The 20,259-nt window shown below is 37.9% G+C and overlaps 1 protein-coding gene across 1 annotated transcript in view; it reads left to right on the top strand.

Annotated features, from left to right (window-relative positions):
- The window catches only part of LOC306960195 (proline-rich protein 5-like), a gene marked incomplete at its 3' end in the record, with an annotated part of 59,577 nt that overhangs the window by 16,814 nt on the left and 22,504 nt on the right, over nt 1-20,259 (top strand). The window contains exons 3-5 of the mRNA XM_079552560.1: nt 4,562-4,738; nt 12,646-12,726; nt 15,913-16,019. Of these exons, the coding sequence (XP_079408686.1) occupies nt 4,562-4,738; nt 12,646-12,726; nt 15,913-16,019 (365 nt within the window). The remainder of the gene's footprint in view (nt 1-4,561; nt 4,739-12,645; nt 12,727-15,912; nt 16,020-20,259) is intronic.

Genomic DNA, 20,259 nt, shown 5'->3' with positions numbered 1-20,259 from the left:
CGTCTGCAGTGTTTACAACATACAGGCTAACGATGCTAACTCGCTACAGCGTCTGCAGTGTTTACAACATACAGGCTAACGATGCTAACTCGCTGCAGCGTCTGCAGTGTTTACAACATACAGGCTAACGATGCTAACTCGCTACAGCGTCTGCAGTGTTTACAACATACAGGCTAACGATGCTAACTCGCTACAGCGTCTGCAGTGTTTACAACATACAGGCTAACGATGCTAACTCGCTGCAGCGTCTGCAGTGTTTACAACATACAGGCTAACGTTGCTAACTCGCTGCAGCGTCTGCAGTGTTTACAACATACAGGCTAACGTTGCTAACTCGCTGCAGCGTCTGCAGTGTTTACAACATACAGGCTAACGTTGCTAACTCACTGCAGCGTCTGCAGTGTTTACAACATACAGGCTAACGATGCTAACTCGCTACAGCGTCTGCAGTGTTTACAACATACAGGCTAACGATGCTAACTCGCTACAGCGTCTGCAGTGTTTACAACATACAGGCTAACGTTGCTAACTCACTGCGGCGTCTGCAGTGTTTACAACATACAGGCTAACGTTGCTAACTCGCTGCAGCGTCTGCAGTGTTTACAACATACAGGCTAACGATGCTAACTCGCTGCAGCGTCTGCAGTGTTTACAACATACAGGCTAACGTTGCTAACTCGCTGCAGCGTCTGCAGTGTTTACAACATACAGGCTAACGATGCTAACTCGCTGCAGCGTCTGCAGTGTTTACAACATACAGGCTAACGATGCTAACTCGCTGCAGCGTCTGCAGTGTTTACAACATACAGGCTAACGTTGCTAACTCGCTACAGCGTCTGCAGTGTTTACAACATACAGGCTAACGTTGCTAACTCGCTGCAGCGTCTGCAGTGTTTACAACATACAGGCTAACGATGCTAACTCGCGGCTAACAGTTTTGGCCATTCTGACGCTGTTTTAAGCCCAGGGGTTTATTCATCTGAAAAACTAACCCAGCGACTAAAAAGTCCTCAGAAAATCCAAAGTAAAGACATACAGCATGTTTATACTGAGGGAAAATGAGCTGCAGCAGAACAATGAAAACGCTGTAGCTTCTCGCTAAGTTACTACAAACACACGAGAAAATCTACAGGAGCTGAAGTAAAGACGAAAAGAGACCATTTAAGAAACATCTCAATACTATTGTTAAATAAAAACACATAAATGAATAAAGCTCAGGCATTGGGAGCTTTAGGACATGGACTTTTCTGTCTGTGATGGACAGAGACATAAAAATAAATAAATAAATGGCATCAGCACAATTCTAAGGAAATGTACGTGAGTAAATTTACTAATTACAAACCAATCTGCTGTGAACAAAGTAAGAACGTTGAAGAAAATGCCTTGTACTCGTATCGGCAAGTACTTAAATCCAAGTACTCGTATCGGTTTTAGAAAAAGTGGTATTGGTGCATCCCTAGCTGATACCATAGACATGTGCTAGCCTTGTACTAGCCTAGCGCCACAAAACTCTTCAAATATAAGAACTGCATGAATTACAAAAAAATCATCTCCAGGTACCAGCAACACTCTGGATAACGAGGAAATGAGGCCCTATGTCAGGGGTGGCCAACCCGCGGCTCTCGAGCCGCATGCGGCTCTTGGCCAATCAGAGTGCGGCTCTTTGCATGATTGGAGATGTTTAATACAATGCGGCTCTTTGCAAAATAATTGGTAAATATTTCCCATAAACTGTAACAGTCTTTGACCAAAAATCCAACCATCGTCCTACAGACCCTGTTTCCATCTCTACATGAATGAGAGTCCGTATCTCTCCTTTTCGAGGCGGCGTGTAAAAGGTGTCCGTGCAGCCTCAGTCAAAGCGGGATGTAGTTAAACAACAGGCAGATCGTGGCACTAGGATTAGCTTCTGTGCTTTTCAGATTTCTGATCAGCTACTCTTTATTTGATGTAATTTGGCCACATATTCACAGAAAAAGATCAAAATTAGGAAATGGAAAAAAGCGGAGCTCTTATTAAGCGTATGATGCGAAGCGCGACATCGTAACGCGGAAATACGCAAAGTCATGACTTTTCTTCCACATGTGACAGAAACAAATGCAACTTAAAACAGACTCTCAGTCGTCCAGAGGCTCCTGATTATGAACTTTATGCAGCCTAGAGTGCGTTCTCTGCACAGTCCAGTCAGGACCGAGCTGCTGCACGGAGCCACAGGCCAGGGGCGAATCAGAGAAGGGGGCTCAGTGGGCAGGGCCCCACATACAAACACACCCCAGCATTAAAAAAAATAATAATAATCTAATTCTGTCTCAGTCAGAACAGGAAACACAAAATGTCATTTAATATACATGTATTTCAATCTTGTTGAGGAGTAAAACCATTCAATCTAACACAATTATTAAAAAAAGAAAGAAAAAGGCATAAAGTTATAGTTTATTGTGATTAAATAAAACGGTCACATTCTATTTAATCACAATAAAGTACCGCCCCGGGATCTCGCTAATGGTCGGTGCCTTTGTGGCTCTTCACAGGATCAAGGTTGAAAATTTCGGCTCTTGGTCTTCGACTGGTTGGCCACCCCTGCCCTATGTCAAACATCCTGTAATATCCCCCTTTAAAAGCAGAATTCTCAGTCTTGTGCCAGCCGCTCATAAAGCTAATGGTGTAGCTTCTCTTCTGGGATCGTTTATTCCTATCTTTGCCCCCCCCTCGCTGGTGTGTCTTTGCTCTGGTTAATGAGAGCCGCCTGTTTAAACATTAACACGCGTTTAATAAAAAAACAGGGCAGGTCTGAAAAGAGAGAGAGAGAGAGAACGCACACATCATTTCTCACCCAGATTTAATCAGAATAAACTAAAGCAACCGCCGCAAACCCACACACGAAAGCGAACGAGCCGGGAACCCCCCCCCCCCCCTGTGAAACATAACGGGCGTATTTAAAGTGCATTATGGAACTTAGTGCATGTTTGACCTTAGCATCTTTACTTTGCATCATGTTGGTTTTTCAGGGGTTCTCGTAGGTTTTCTGTGTGGAATATATATGTTTCCTCAGCAGTGAAATCCCCCCAGAAATGATAGAAATGTCTTTTGCCGTCTGAGCCTGTTCCTATAAATGCAGACATTTAACCAGAGGTGGGAGTGAGTCACTAAGTCTCGAGTCAAGTCCAAGTCGTGAAGGTCCAAGTCTCAAGTGAGTCCAAGTCAATCGGTCACGGGCTCAAGTCAAGTCAAGTCAAGTCTTGCTTTAGCCGGCAAGTCACCTCAAGTCACAAACGCCAGCGTGTCGACTTTTCATGTGTTTAATCTTGAAAATAACAAGTGCTTTCTCAAGATACAGCGATTTTAAAAATTTAGGCTAAAATCTCATGGATTTGGATTTAAAGTCTAATTAATATTTAATTGCCAAAAAATTCAAACTATATATATTTTAAATAAACAGTCAATGTACAAAATTACTGGGACAGCATTTTAAGAAAGGGGGCCCACAAAAATGTTACAAAAATTCAACAAAAATGTGACAAAAATTCAACAAAAATGTGACAAAAATTCAACAAAAATGTGACAAAAATTCAACAAAAATGTGACAAAAATTCAACAAAAATGTGACAAAAATTCAACAAAAAACAACAAAAAAATGACAAAAATTCAACAAAAAAATGACAAAAATTCAACAAAAATTCAACAAAAATGTGACAAATATTCAACAAAAAAACAACAAAAAAATGACAAAAATTCAACAAAAATTCAACAAAAATTTGACAAAAATTCAACAAAAATGTGACAAAAATTCAACAAAAATGTGACAAAAATTCAACAAAAATGTGACAAAAATTCAACAAAAATGTGACAAAAATTCAACAAAAATGTGACAAAAATTCAACAAAAATTCAACAAAAATTCAACAAAAATGTGACAAAAATGTGACAAAAATTCAACAAAAATTCAACAAAAATTCAACAAAAATGTGACAAAAATTCAACAAAAAAACAACAACAAAATGACAAAAATTTGACAAAAATTTGACAAAAATTTGACAAAAATTTGACAAAAATTTGACAAAAATTCAACAAAAATTCAACAAAAATTCTACAAAAATGTGACAAAAATTCAACAAAAATATGACAAAAATTCAACAAAAATATGACAAAAATTCAACAAAAATGTGACAAAAATTCAACAAAAATGTGACAAAAATTCAACAAAAATGTGACAAAAACCTATCCCTAAAATGGCCGCCATCAGAGTTTTTACAGATTACTCAGAAATACGTGAATGTGCCAAGGCAACACTTCAGCCATGTTTTTAATGAGGGAGTGACAGAATAACATGATGGAAAGCTTGAATAATACCCCCCCTTTAAAATAACAACCTATACATCTGGCCATGCAAACCCCTTCAAATCGATATCGGACCCCAAAAATCCATATCGGTCGAGCCCTAATATAAAGCATGTGGAAAAGAACTAACTTCCTGTTTGGTCACTTGTTTTACACAATACACAGATCCTTCTTTTGTGTCTGTACTTACCTTGTCTGTGTGTTCTGTGGTTTTGAATTTCGAGGAGTCTCCACAGTAAGCTGCGCCTGGGCAGTGGCTCGTCCTCCAGCCTGACGGACCTGTCCCAGTCCAAAGGCTCAGGGTTCGGTGATAAGGGCGGGACGATGGGAGGCGCGGCCGACGAGTCCAGAGACCGGGGAACCCAGCAGCGCAGGGCGGGCGCCAACGCCACATGGAACAGGTCTGTGATCGATAAAAGCAGAAATGATGTTAATGACATGTTCTAAATGTACAGTAGTTTATGTTTGAAGAGCAGAAGTGGCGTCATGGCGGCTGAGATACTGCAGGGTTTTTCTGCAGAGGTGACACTGAAGATGCTGTTTAGATTTTATTGGCGTAAAGACTTTCATTAGAGCAGTGGTTCTCAACCTTTTGGAGCCGCGACCCCCATTATAACAGGTAAAGGGGTTCGTGACCCCCCGCCCGGGTCACACCGTGAGAAATCGGAGCATTAGCCACATACCTCTGAAAAAACAAAGAAAAAAACAAAAGGTTAAAATAAAAATTAATCAAATTACGGACATATAATGGCACTAAAATAGCAAACATATGCGACAATAAAATATTATATATACACTAAATAAAGTATGTATATTTTATCTACATGATCTGGCGACCCCCAAATTAGTCTCGCGACCCCCAGGTTGAGAACCACTGCATTAGAGAACCAGAACCAGACCACTTCCTATGACTATTTTTTTTTTTTATACTTTATTGTGTCATGAATTTTACCGTTACATTGCATTATTAGCAAGTCGGAAATCACACAATATATATATATATTTTTTTCCACCCAGTGAAATAAATGATAAAATAAAGTAATAAAAAAAATAAAAAAATAAAAAAAATTACATACATATACATATATACATATACATACATATATATACAAAAAAAAACAATAAAAAAAAAAAAAAATACATACACATATACATACATATACACATACATACATATATATACAAAAAAAAAACAATAAAAACATTTTAAAAAAATTACATACATATACACATACATACATATATATACAAAAAAAAAACGATAACATTTTTAAAAAAAATACATACATATACATACATATACACATACATACATACATATATATATACAAAAAAAACAATAAAAAAATAAAAAAATGTGTACATATATAAATACATATACACATACACATACATATATACAAAATAATAATAATAATAATAATAATAGAAACATAAAAAAAAGATTAAATTCGATCAATAGAGAAAAATAATTTGGAAATTTACATACATGCGAACACATATACACACATATACACATATACATACATACATACACACCCTATGACTATTATTGTGCTTATGTGAAACTCCATAGACAGACGGGCCTTTCCACATCTATATTTAAAGGGATGTTTCAGGATGTTTGACATAGGGCCTCATTTCCTCGTTATCCAGAGTGTTGCTGATTTCTGGAGATATTTTATTTTGTAATTCATGCAGTTCTTACATTTGAAGAGTTTCGTGGCGCTAGGCTAATGCAAGGCTAGCACATGTCTATGGTATCAGCTAGCCTGCATTAAAAACAGTGTGACCCGCTCCACAGAGCACCTGAGGCAAATCACTGATAACACCAGACTAACCATATACATGTCTGTGTCCATAGAATCATGTTTGGAATATAACTGACCTGCATCACATGAATGAGCGCATTTTGAGGGACTATTTTCTAGCAGATCACTCCGCCGCCGCGTAGCTTATACCAGTGGATCCCAACCTTTTTTATCCCTTTTCCCCCTTGAGGCATTAATTTATACTCCGAGCACCCCCTACCTCAAAGATCCTGCCAAAATCTTAACAAATTAAGCAACTAAACATGGATTATTCAGCATTTAGGAGAGCGTAATATTCAAAATACAGCAAAAATACTCTCAAAGTCAAGCCTTTTACTCAAAATCATGATTAAAACTAACTTTTCTTTGAAAGTAATATTGAAACTATATCTTTCCCCTCTTTTTTAAATCAAATCTGAGCTAAATCCAAGTACCCCAAGGGGTCCCCGTACCCCTGGTTGAGAAACACTGGCTTATACAACCACAAAGCTGCTCAAATATAAGGTATTTTAAATGCAAAATGGTTAAAATGATTCTATGGACACAGACATGTATATGGTTAGTCTGGTGTTATCAGTGATTTGCCTCAGGTGCTCTGTGGAGCGGGTCACACTGTTTTTAATGCAGGCTAGCTGATACCATAGACATGCACTAGCCTTGCATCACTGCAAAAAGTAATTAACTAGATCAGTATAAACATCTCAGTTTGAGCACAATAATCCAAATTTTAGCTGTTTTGACTGGTTAAGAAGTTGTTGGGCATTTGTCCTGGATTATTTCACTTGTTCTGAGATGTTTCTGACTCGTTTCGATACATTTCGTTCTTATTTCAGGTCATTTTCTTTGCCAATGTGGAAAGAAAGTTGTTCTTATCTCATTGGCAATTTTACTTTCTTATTTCAAGCGAGATTTACCCTAGAACTGGTCTGAAATGTCCTCAAACAAGCAAAGCAAACTGGGTCCGATCAGGAAAAGTGTCTAAATGAGTGAAAACCGCTCAAAACAAGAAACATTTCCTCAATTCAAGTCATTTAAGCAAACGCTTGATATTTACTTTTTGTAGTAGCCTAGCACCACGTAGCTCTTCAAGCATAAGAACTGCATGAATTAAATAAAAAAATATCTCCAGAAATCAGGAACACTCTGGATAACTAGGAAATGATCTCAGAAAATCTCAGAAACATGCAGTACTCCGTTGTTATTGAGAATATAACGTAGTAAATGTGCAGTATTTCCTCACAGTCTCAGCAGTTTGCCTCCTATATCCTCACCTCGAGAAGTCTCTTTTTCTTTAACCAAATGACCTCATTGTCCTTTATCCGTAATGTGGTTTCAAAGCTCTGCCCATGAAGCAGGACTTTTGTTTTCGTTGCCTCAGGGCCCATCACCCTCACCCTCTCCTCTTTTGATCCTGCTCAGCCTTGGTCCATCTCATCCACATCTTTTCTTGCCTCTTTTCAAAAGGTTTTTTTTTTTTTTGCTACAGGCATTGGGGATGTGGATGTGAACAGCTTTGAATGGACAGTTACACAAGTCCATGTCCTTCCCGACCTCTGTACTTTAGAACAGGGCTTCTCAACCTGGGGGCGGGACCCACTAGGGGGTCGCCAGAGCATATAGATAAAATATATATTTTAATATTATTGTTATGGTGTCGTAGCAAACATGCTGTTTTACCAGGGTGCCATTATTTTCTTTGTTTTTTAAGAGTTGTATAGGTTAACCTCTTAACTCCCGCCTGAACTGAGAGGATCTTTGTCCTCACGTCATCACATTTGTTTCCATCATTTTTTGGTCATTTTTTGTCACATTTTTGTCAATTTTTTGTAATTTTTTTGTCACATTTTTATCTTTTTTTTTTTGTCACATTTTTTTTCATTTTCTCGTCAATTTTTTATCAAATTTTTGTAATTTTTTGTTACATTTTGTTCATTTTTGTCATTTTTTTGTCACATTTTTGTCAATTTTTTGTCACATTTTTTTCATTTTCTCGTCAATTTTTTCTCAATTTTTTGTAATTTTTGTGTCATATTTTTGTCACTTTTTTCGTCATTTTTTAATCAAATTTTTTGTCATTTTTTTGTCACATTTTTCATAAATTTTTCGTCACGTTTTTGTCAATATTCTCTCACTTTTTTCTCACATTTCCATCACTGTTTTCGTCTCAGTTCTGTCGCTTTTTTCCAGAAGCTTTTGGATTGGGGTAAAGCCAAACTGGAGAAAATGTGCTCGGTTCAGGTGGGAGTTAAGGGGTTAATGTCCCTGTTTTTTCCCATGGTCTGACCCGGGTGGGGGTCACGATCCTAATGAACTGTTACAATGGGGGTCGCGGCTCTAAAAGGTTGAGAACCACTGCTTTAGAAAACGTCTGTGCTATAATAACATTAGTGGTCAGAGGATCCAAAGACTGCGGACTCGGGGAAGGCACTTCAGAAACTGCCCGTGTGAATGAGTGCGAGAGTTAAAAAGTGTTATTAGGCTGAGCTTTGAACCACAGACCAGACTCTGAACCTTTTAGCTTTTAGATTATATGGCTTATTATTTTACTCTGTAGAAATGGTTGAACTATTTCTTTGTTGGCAGTGTGTCGTGGTTTAAAGTAAAAATGAAGATGAAACGACCCAAAATGCAAACTGCCACGGAAACTGATTTAATGCGTGCAAAAATCAATCAAGAAACTGACAAAAAACAACAATAAAGCAGGAGCAGCTGAAAATCAAACTCAGACAGGGACGTGAAGACGATGAACTGACAAAGAACAAGGGAAACACAGGGGTAGAAATACATGAGGAAACGGGGCACAGGTGAGGCACATCAGGGCGGGGCACAGGTGAGACACATCAGGGCGGGGCACAGGTGAGGCACATGAGGGTGGGGCACAGGTGAGACACATCAGGGCGGGGCCGGCGAGAACGAGAGGGGAGGCTAAAAGAAAATCACAACAGAGCAAAAAGACATGTCAAAATAAAACACCAAAGACATAAACACAAGAAAACAAACTAAAACAGGCCAACAGCCGTAACTGGTATCCACTTCTGCTTCTATTAGGGCTGCTCGATTATTGAAAAAATAATAATCACGATTATTTTTGTCATAATTGAAATCACGATTATTCAAACGATTATTTGTTGCCTTTAAAAAAAATCCATCAAAAAAACACAAAAATCCATCAAAAAAGTGACAAAAATCCATCAAAAAAGTGACAAAAATCCATCAAAAAAGTGACAAAAATCCATAAAAAAAGTGACAAAAATCCATCAAAAAAGTGACAAAAATCCATAAAAAAAAAGACAAAAATCCATCAAAAAAGTGACAAAAATCCATCAAAAAAAAGACAAAAATCCATCAAAAAAGTGACAAAAATCCATCAAAAAAAAGACAAAAATCCATCAAAAAAGTGACAAAAATCCATCAAAAAAGTGACAAAAATCCATCAAAAAAGTGACAAAAATCCCAAAATTAAAAATTAGGGAAAAAAATGTAAAAAAAAAAAAAAAGTGATTTTTTTTTTTGGAAAAGACAATTATAATCGATTTTTTGCGATTATGCTAATTTTGTAATCATTTACTGTTGTAATCGAAATCGTAATCAAATTTCGATTAATTGCGCAGCCCTAGCTTCTAATACTGATTTTACTTTGCCTCGGCCAAAATCTAATGCACTAAAAGGTACATTTATACAGCGAGCCATCTCACACTGGAATATGCTGCCTCAGGAAAATAAGAGACTAGAAAAATAATCTTTCTTTTAAAATAAATCTAAAGAAATATGTAATCAGTCATAAATAAATAACCTGACTTAGTGTTGCTTTGAGAATTGTAACATGACTTGTTTTGTCTTTTTCTTAGCTCAATTATTGAATTGAACTCTGTCGTGTTGATGTGTGTTGTGTAAATGACCCTCTGACTGTGTAAAGTCTTTAGAATGAGAATGGAACCCAGGGAGAGTGGTGTTTGCGTTGGTAAAGACTAATGGGGATCCTTAAATAAAGAAATAAAGAATCACACCTGCTGGAACCACTAAAGCCCCGAATGAATTCACTTTTTTATGATCTGTTTGCTCAAGTTTTCGACTGTTAAAACTTGTTTCACAAATATCTGGCAGATATTTAACTCTTAGCTTCAAACTGGCTTTTTCTTCAACCTGCCTGAAGTGTCTGAGTGTCCAATAAAACGCTATATAAAGTTTGATGCATTAATATTATTATTATCTATTAAAGGCAAGGGCAGATCACATTTTTTTCAAGTGGATCGGGTCACAGTCAGATTGTCCTAGGGGTATTTTGCCCCAGATATGGAGATTACACAAGGCCGTGGGAACCCAGGGTGCTGAGGGTGATGCAGCACCCCCTGGTGGATCATTTGCAAACTGCAGACAATGTTAATAATTGGGAGATATGCATAGAACATTTTGGGGGTCAATTGAATCCCACAGCACCCCCGAACTATAATATCTTCCCACGGCTCTGAGATCACAGACACCGTTAAAGGAACAGGCCAGCGTTTTTCCACACTGAGATATGTTCTTACCTGAGCTGTGACGAGTTCTTTAGGACCTGTCTGATCTTCAGTCACGTAAACACAGCGCAGACGGCGTTAGCATTTAGCCTCTCCCTCTCTCCTCTATAGCTCCAAAACAGGTCAAGATAGAAGCTACCAAGCTCTTCCACGTTTTCCCTATTTAAATATGGTTACGTGAAGTGTTCCACTACAAAGTATAATTACACACAATTACACAATGTGGATTTTCTAAGCGGATAAAAGGGGGGACTATATTGTAAGGCGTAATAATACCAGGAGGAGTTCGAAATCCGCGCAGTAATCTTCACTTTACTGTGCGGATGCCAAATTGTTGAGTTTTTGTCACATTTTTGTTGAGTTTTTGTCGCATTTTTGTTGAATTTTTGTCACATTTTTGTTGAGTTTTTGTCACATTTTTGTTGCATTTTTGTCACATTTTTGTTGAGTTTTTGTCCCTTTTTTGTTGAATTTTTGTCACATTTTTGTCGCATTTTTGTTACATTTTTGTTGAGTTTTTGTCGCATTTTTGTTGAGTTTTTGTCGCATTTTTGTTGAGTTTTTGTCACATTTTTGTTGAATTTTTGTCACATTTTTGTTGAGTTTTTGTCACATTTTTGTTGAGTTTTTGTCACATTTTTGTTGAATTTTTGTCACATTTTTGTTGAGTTTTTGTCACATTTTTGTTGAGTTTTTGTCACATTTTTTTTGAGTTTTTGTCACATTTTTGTTGAGTTTTTGTCACATTTTTGTTGAGTTTTTGTCACATTTTTGTTGAATTTTTGTCACATTTTTGTTGAATTTTTGTCACATTTTTGTTGAATTTTTGTCACATTTTTGTTGAGTTTTTGTCACATTTTTGTTGAGTTTTTGTCACATTTTTGATGAGTTTTTGTCACATTTTTGTTGAGTTTTTGTCACATTTTTGTTGAATTTTTGTCACATTTTTGTTAATTACACAAAATTTGTGGATTTGCGGATAAAAGGGGGGACTATATTGTAAGGCGTAATAATACCAGGAGTAGTTCGAAATCCGCGCAGTAATCTTCACTTTACCTTTGCGGATGCCAAATTGTTGAGTTTTTGTCACATTTTTGTTGCATTTTTGTCACATTTTTGTCACATTTTTGTCACATTTTTGTCACATTTTTGTTGAGTTTTTGTCACATTTTTGTTGCATTTTTGTCACATTTTTGTTGAGTTTTTGTCGCATTTTTGTTGAGTTTTTGTCACATTTTTGTTTAATTTTTGTCACATTTTTGTTTAATTTTTGTCACATTTTTGTTGAGTTTTTGTCACATTTTTGTCACATTTTTGTTGAGTTTTTGTCACATTTTTGTCACATTTTTGTTGAGTTTTTGTCACATTTTTGTAGAGTTTTTGTCACATTTTTGTTGAGTTTTTGTCACATTTTTGTTGAATTTTTGTCACATTTTGTTAATTACACAAAATTTGTGGATTTGCGGATAAAAGGGGAACTATAATGTAAGGCGTAATAATACCAGGAGTAGTTCGGCATCCGCGCTGTAATCTTCACTTTACTCGTCAAAGCTCAGGTAAGAACATATCTCAGTGTGTAAAAACGGTGGCCTGTTCCTTTAATCACCTTCAGCTGGTGCTGCAGGTGGAGCTGACTGAAGGGAGGGACGAGCAGATAGTTCAACAAAACTGACACATAGACCTCGAGTTTTAATCAATCTAGATGAAGAATAAAAAGGTGCTGATTTCACAAACGCTGGAGCCTCTTCATTAAAGATGTGCATCCACATGGATCCAAAGATATCAATCAATCCGTTAATCATTTGCTCAGACTCTACGCTGAACTACATGGCTTAAGCTGCCCTGGGGCTGACGGACAGAGACGTGGCTTCTCGAACCACCACAGTCACCCCCTCACCACACGCTGACACACAAGAGGCCACTGATCTGGTTCTTAGACCTGCTTTACCACCGGAGTCACCGCTGACGTTTGTTTTGCAGCATCCACAACGCTGTGATCTCAGTGTTTCAGAAGAAGGAGCTGGGAGAAAACGAACTGTACACTCTGAACGAAGGCGTCAGGTCAGTCCTTTCTCAGCAAACTCATTCAAACACATGGAAGTACTGGGTCTAGGACTTCCCAGTAGGGAGGCACCGATACCACTTTTTCTAAAACCGATACGAGTACAAGGCATTTTCTTCAACGTTCTTACCTTTTTCACAGCAGATTGGTTTGTAATTAGTTAATTTACTCATGTACATTTCCTTAAGTAAAGTCGGCGACACATTTAAGAGCAGTTATATTAGAATTGTGCTGATGCCATTTATTTATTTTTATGTCTCTGTCCATCATAGACAGAAAAGCCCATGTCCTAAAGCTCCCAATGCCTGAGCTTTATTCATTTATGTGTTTTTATTTAACAATAGTATTGAGATGTTTCTTAAATGGTCTCTTTTCGTCTTTGCTTCAGCTCCTGTAGATTTTCTCGTGTGTTTGTAGTAACTTAGCGAGAAGCTACAGCGTTTTCATTGTTCTGCTGCAGCTCATTTTCCCTCAATATAAACATGCTGTATGTCTTTACTTTGGATTTTCTGAGGACTTTTTAGTCGCTGGGTTAGTTTTCCAGATGAATAAACCCCTGGGCTTACAACGGCGCCAGAATGGACAAAACTGTTAGCCGCGAGTTAGCATCGTTAGCCTGTATGTTGTTAACACTGCAGACGCTGTAGCGAGTTAGCAACGTTAGCCTGTATGTTGTAAACACTGCAGCGAGTTAGCATCGTTAGCCTGTATGTTGTAAACACTGCAGACGCTGCAGTGAGTTAGCATCGTTAGCCTGTATGTTGTAAACACTGCAGACGCTGCAGCGCTAACAACATTAAGCTCTGGTTAAATCCAGCTCAGACTCTGGTTTAGAGAGCGCAGTCTGTAATAAAGTCAGCTCTATGTGGATTATTGTGTTTACACTAAACTATTCTACAGTTTGTTGCTTCTTCTCTCCTCAGCTGAGAGCTGCGCCTCGTAGCTGCGCCTCGTAGCTGCGCCTCGTAGCTGCGCCTCGTAGCTGCGCCTCGTAGCTGCGCCTCGTAGCTGCGCCTCGTAGCTGCACTGGCCGCACGTCAAATGGTATCGGTTTCTGGTATCGGGACCTCATGAATGAGTACGAGTATGAGTACAAGCCTGTGGTATCGGCCCGATACCTGATACTGGTGTCGGTATCGGTGCATCCCTACTTCCCTGTAAAAGAGATTCTTAATCTCAGTGGGACTTTCCTGCTTAAATAAAGGTCAAATAAAAAATGAATAAAGCATTTGTATCAGTTTTATGAACTTGCACTGCAGTTTTCTAGCTTTTTAGTGAAAGTGACCCTGCAAGTTGTGAAATGTGCCAATAAGTGAGTCCTTGTGAAGAACTGGTGTTCTACAAAATGGAAAATGGAAAGTTAAAAATTAATCCGGTCCAGTTCAGCTTTACCAAAATGTAAAATCTTCTCGACTGGAGCTTATCGCCGATGGGCCAGTGTAGCGCCTCATTTGAAAACTAAACTGATCTAAGAGCCACGCTTTATGTTGTATTTTTGTCACTTTTGTCACGTTTTTGTCTTTTTTTTGTTGTCTATCTATCTATCTATCTATCTATCTATCTATCTATCTATCTATCTATCTATCTATCTATCTATCTATCTATCTATCTATCTATCTATCTATCTATCTATCTATCTATCTATCTAATCTGCTTGTAGTTTGTAGTTTTGGGCTTGTGCTAATGCATCTAACATTACATCTATACTGTCTAATATCATCTCCATACATGGTGCTTCGTCATAAGATCTAAACTATTATTCGTGCTCTTCCTGAATGACTCTCTGGACGTCGACATGAGGGAAATTCGGCTGTTAGATTCTTATTGGGTTTGTGATTGTGAACAGCCTTGCTCATTTCCTGTGGTTTTTTATTACTTCCTCTTCATGTGAAACAGCCAGTGGCGTCGCGGTGCGGTTTAAGCTAACGAGCGGCTACAATCGGAGCTGTTTAAACAATATGAATATGGTGTTGGAAAAAAGGGTTATGTGAGATCAGTGCGTAAAAACATGGAAGCAAAAACCGCTGTTGTGTTTCAGTGTGTGAGTTAGAATAAATAAGAAATATACAGATGTTTAATCACATATCATGAAAGACACCAGAGCCGTGGGAGGATGTTTTAGTTAGGGGGCGCTGAGGGACAAAATGTACCCCCAAAATACTTTTTCTGTGCATAAATCCTATTGATTAACCTCTTAACTCCCGCCTGAACCGAGAGCATTTTCTCCAGTTCAGCTTTACCCAAATCCTGTAGGCCAGTGTGACGCCTCATTTGAAAGACCTACAAAACTAAATGGATCTTTTTCCTCACGTCAGATTTTTTTTTCATCACAGTCGACTCATTTTTGTCAAATTTTCTTGAGTTTTTTGTCACTTTTTCGTCAAATTATTCGCATTTTTTGGTCAAATTCTTGTCACTTTTTCGCCCATTTTTTTTTGCAATTTTTCGTCAAATTTTTGTCATTTTTTGTCACTTTTCATCAAATTAGTTGCATTTTTTGGTCAAATTCTTATCACTTTTTTGTCCTTTTTTGTCACTTTTTTGTCAAATTATTCGCATTTTTTGGTCAAATTCTTATCACTTTTTTGTCCTTTTTTGTCACTTTTTCGTCCATTTTTTCTAAATTTTTCATCAAATTTTTCTCACTTTTTGTCAAATTTTTGTTACTTTTTTGTAAATTTTTTGTCACTTTTTTGTCAATGTTTTCTCACTTTTTTGACATTTTCATCCTTGTTTTCGTCTCATTTTTGTCGAATTTTCGTGAGTTTTTTGTCACTTTTTCGTCCATTTTTTCTAAATTTTTCGTCAAATTTTTCTCACTTTTTTGTCAAATTTTTGTCATTTTTTGTACATTTTTTGTCACTTTTTCGTCAATGTTTTCTCACTTTCTTCACATTTTCATCCTTGTTTTCGTCTCAGTTTTGTTGCTATTTTCACACCTTTTTTCCAGAAGCTTTTGGATTGGGGTAAAGCTGGAGAAAATGTGCTCGGTTCAGGTTAAGGAGTTAAGGGGTTAATATTGCCTGCAGTTCACAAACTATCCGCCAGGGGGTTCTGCAGCGCCCTCAGCACCCTGGGTTCCCACGGCCTTGAAAGACATAATTTCAGCGTATATGTTTTGTTTTTTATTATCTTTACATGTGATAAGATAATATGAAACCTGTTTTTCCCGTGTGTTTTCACAGGCAGCTGCTGAAGACGGAGCTGGGGTCCTTCTTCACGGAGTATCTTCAGAATCAGCTGCTCACTAAAGGCATGGTCATCCTCAGAGACAAGATACGCTTCTACGAAGGTACTGGAAATGCACGGGAAAATGTTTAACAGTGGTAAATGTTTGAACCCGGGCCTGTGGCTTTTGAGGCTGTGTGAGGGGGATGTTTTGGTTGGTTTTTGAAGTTTTAGCTCCTCTCCCATGTCCTAATAAAGTATAGCAACACTACACGTTTGTTATGTTTGTTACAGTAAGCGGTGACGTCACGGCTCTACTTCTGGGTCGCAGATGTGGGAGAAAATACAAAAAAACTCTGTAATATCACAATCAATATTTCTGAAACTCCACAGAGAGTTACTGAACAGACTTATTTATCAGGACCATTAGCCAAAAATCCTGAACCTACTGCTATAAAAGTAATATTTACCAAAATCGCTACATATAGTGGAGATAAATGCTAACGGTGCAGCAGCTACGCTAACCCTGGAAGTAGTGACTTTAGTAAATATTACTTTTTTAGCAGCAGATGCGGCATTTTTGGCTAATGAGTCTGAGAAATAAGTCGGTTCAGTAACTCTTCGCAGAGTTTCAGAAATATTGACGGTTGTTTTTAAGAGTTTTTTGTGTTTTTTTTATCACATATTTGCCGGTCCGCTCGGACCCGGAAGCGGAAGTCGTGACGTCACACTGAACAAACGTATAGCAACGGAAGCTAACGCTAACCCTAACACATGTACATGTGGTGCGTTCCAGGTAACTGGTAAATTTCCCACTTTCCATTTGGAAAAATGCCTTGGAGCCGCTCGAACCGGTAATTACAGCTTTTAAACTCGGAAACCTGAAAACTGCTACGAGTTCATATACGAGATGAAGACAGTAATGGCGCCCCCCAGTGGAGGAGCAGCTACTGTTCAAACTGTAACAAAACCACTGCATCAGTGACGTGAACGTTACTTTTGGTCACAGCTTCAACATCACATTATGTCACATGTTTTTAATTAAATAAATCTGGTTTGGACAAACGTTCATATAACGTTAGCATCGTATGAGCTAACTGTTGTAGCTTTAGCCGTGTTGTTACAACAACATTATTCACGCTCGATACCAGCGACCAGTTGCCAGGAACGGCATCGCGTCAGACAAGGGGGCGTGGCCTGACTGAGGGGAAACAAAACCGCTCATGGGAATCACCATTTTTCACTCTTTTTAGCCAGTACATTGTTCAGCAGAAGCAAAAAACGGCAGCCGTTAGCATCGCTTCACTAACGTTAGCATACACAGCATGAAGCTAGCATAGCTTCCAGGTTAGCATTGTCTGTATTTATGGGCTGTTGATCCACTTTGCCCCCTCAATGTCTCTGTATCTTTATTTAGTAAAAACATATATTTATAATTCAGCATTTGTTAAAGAAATGGAGAAATAGAGGAAGTTTTTCTCTTCTTTGTTTTTCCCGCTCTGTCTCCTTCGAACATGACCAAATATGGGCATTTGCATCAGATGCCGTCTCTATCTACACCCTCTATAGACAAACCTGCATGTCTAAATGTTATGATACATTTGATAAAAGGTTAGTGCTAGATCGTCTGCTCCGGAGGGACGGTCTGCTGTGAGTTTGTATAGATCTATGAGTTGGTTTGTCTAAAAATACAAATAATCCTAATCCTTAAAGTTAACCCCTTAACTCCCACCTGAACCGAGCACGTTTTCTCCAGTTTGGCTTTACCCCAATCCAAGAGCTTCTGGAAAAAAGCTGTGAAAATAGCAATAAAACAATGATGGAAATGTGACAAAAAAGTGAGAAAACATTGACAAAAAAGTGACGAAAAATGTATGAAAAGTGGCAAAAATGTCACAAAAATGTCACAAAAAATGGGCAAAAAATTGATAAAAAATGATTAAAAATTGACGAAAAATTGACGAAAAAATGGCAAAAATGTGACAATTTGTGACAAAAAAAATTACTAAAATGTGACAAAAAAAGTGACAAAAAATTGATTCAAAATGGACGAAAAAATGACAAAAATGTGATAAAAAATTACAAAAAAGTTACAAAAATGAGTTGAACACCCAACAAAAAAATTTTGGAAAAAAAATCTGATGACGTGAGGAAAAACATCCTCTCGGTTCAGGCGGGAGTTAAGAGGTTAAACATTTCCCTGTGTCATGATATCTCACGTTTTCACAGCAGACTGTCCCTCCGGAGCAGAAGATCTACCACTAACCTTGATAAAAGGCACATCAGGCAAAATCGACAATTTAGATTAAAAAGTGATGTCATGGCGGCTGCGTGACTCTCATGGTCGCTTCACAACAGGAAGGATTTGGGAGATGTTTACAAATACACTTGTAAAAGAGCAGTGTATTTTATGAGCGTGAAGCGCACAGTGATTCATGACAGTGTGTTTCCGTTTGCTTTGCACCTGTGAAGTAAGAGGTTAAAGGGGGGGTATTCTGCAAAATGGACTTTTCCAAGCTTTCCATCATGTTACTCTGTCACTCCCTCATTAAAAACATGGCTGAAGTGTTGCCTTGGCACATTCACGTATTTCTGAGTCATCTGTAAAAACTCTGATGGCGGCCATTTTAGGGATAGGTTTTTGTCACATTTTTGTTGAATTTTTGTCACATTTTTGTCATTTTTTGGTTGATTTTTTGTTGAATTTTTGTCATTTTTCTGTTGAATTTTTGTTTCATTTTTGCTGAATTTTTGTTATTTTTTTGTTGAATTTTTGTCATTTTTTTGTTGAATTTTTTTTACATTTTTGTTGAATTTTTGTCACATTTTTGTTGAATTTTTTTTCACATTTTTGTTGAATTTTTGTCACTTTTTGTTGAATTTTTGTCACATTTTGGTGAATTTTTGTCACTTTTTTGTTGATTTTTTGTCATTTTTTGTTGAATTTTTTGTCACTTTTTTGTTGAATTTTTGTCATTTTTTGTAGAATTTTTATCACTTTTTTGTTGAATTTTTGTCACTTTTTTGTTGATTTTTTGTCACTTTTTTGTTGAATTTTTGTCACTTTTTTGTTGAATTTTTGGCTGATGGCGGCCATTTTAGGGATAGGTTTGCCTGAGTCCTCCTAGGAACGCCCCCACCTCCTGGAGACGCCTCCGAGCTTTGGTCACCAGCCGAGTAACCAACCACTGCTCCTCAGCAGAACCCCCTCCCCACTGATGCCACAGACAGCGTGTGGAGGGGGCGTGTCTAAAGGCTCAGAGGTTCTTAAAGAGACAGAGGCCTATTTCAAGACATTCACTACAGCCATTTTGAGACCTGAACGGATCCCATTTTCTCCAGTTTGGCTTTACCCCAATCGAAAAGCTTCTGGAAAAAAGCTGTGAAAATAGCAACAAAACTGAGACGAAAACAATGATGTAAAAAGTGACAAAAAATTGATGAAAAAGTGGCAAAAATTACAAAAAAAAATTACAAAAAAATGACAGAAATGTGACACAAAAAAAATCTAAAATGTGCTAAAAATTTGACAAAAATATACAAAAATTTGACCAAAAAATTACAAAAATGTGACAAAAATGAGTTGAACACCCAGCAAAAAAGTGATGGGAAAAAAAATCTGATGACGTGAGGAAAAAGATCCTCTCGGTTCAGGCGGGAGTTAAGAGGTTAAAGAGACAGAGGCCTATTTCAGGACATTCACTACAGCCATTTTGACATTTTATACAAGGCAGTTATTCTAATTTACTGCATTTACAGACCAACAGAAGGTTTGTCATCATTGTAGTGTGATATAGACTGGTGCTATGGGACTGACAAAAGCAGAACACCCCCTCTTTAAACCCAGTCATTCAGGTCGGTGCTTCACTGTGACAAAGGTGATACAGGCGTTCACACTTCATCGTGGTATATGGACCGTACGCATCAATTCACGAAAACACTCCTTTTGCTTTTTGTAAAACCCACAGAACACCAGAGTGAAGTTTCATTTTCACACTTCGACCAAACAGGAAGTGCTGATCTACGTCAATCTCTCCAAACCCGGCCACAAACGTCGACGTATCAGATCAGACAAACCACAGGCCGAGCCGTAGTCGATCAATAACAGCTGCTGTGAACATTGCTTTGTGGTAAATGATTAAGTCTCAAGGTTAAATTGTGTTTTAAAGGTTAGAGATACTTTAAGGCCAATAAAAAGTGTACAGACATAGAAATGAAGCTGTTAATAAGTTACCTGAACCTGTTTACTCTTGTGTGTTTCAGGTCAGAAGCTGCTGGACTCCTTGGCCGACACCTGGGACTTCTTCTTCTGTGACGTCCTGTCCATGCTGCAGGCCATCTTCTATCCTGTCCAGGTGCAGCAG

The sequence above is a fragment of the Gobius niger genome (assembly GCF_951799975.1).
Source record: "Gobius niger genome assembly, chromosome: 2".
NCBI classification, from domain to species: Eukaryota; Metazoa; Chordata; class Actinopteri; order Gobiiformes; family Gobiidae; genus Gobius; species Gobius niger.
This window is presented reverse-complemented; position numbering and strand designations above follow the sequence as displayed.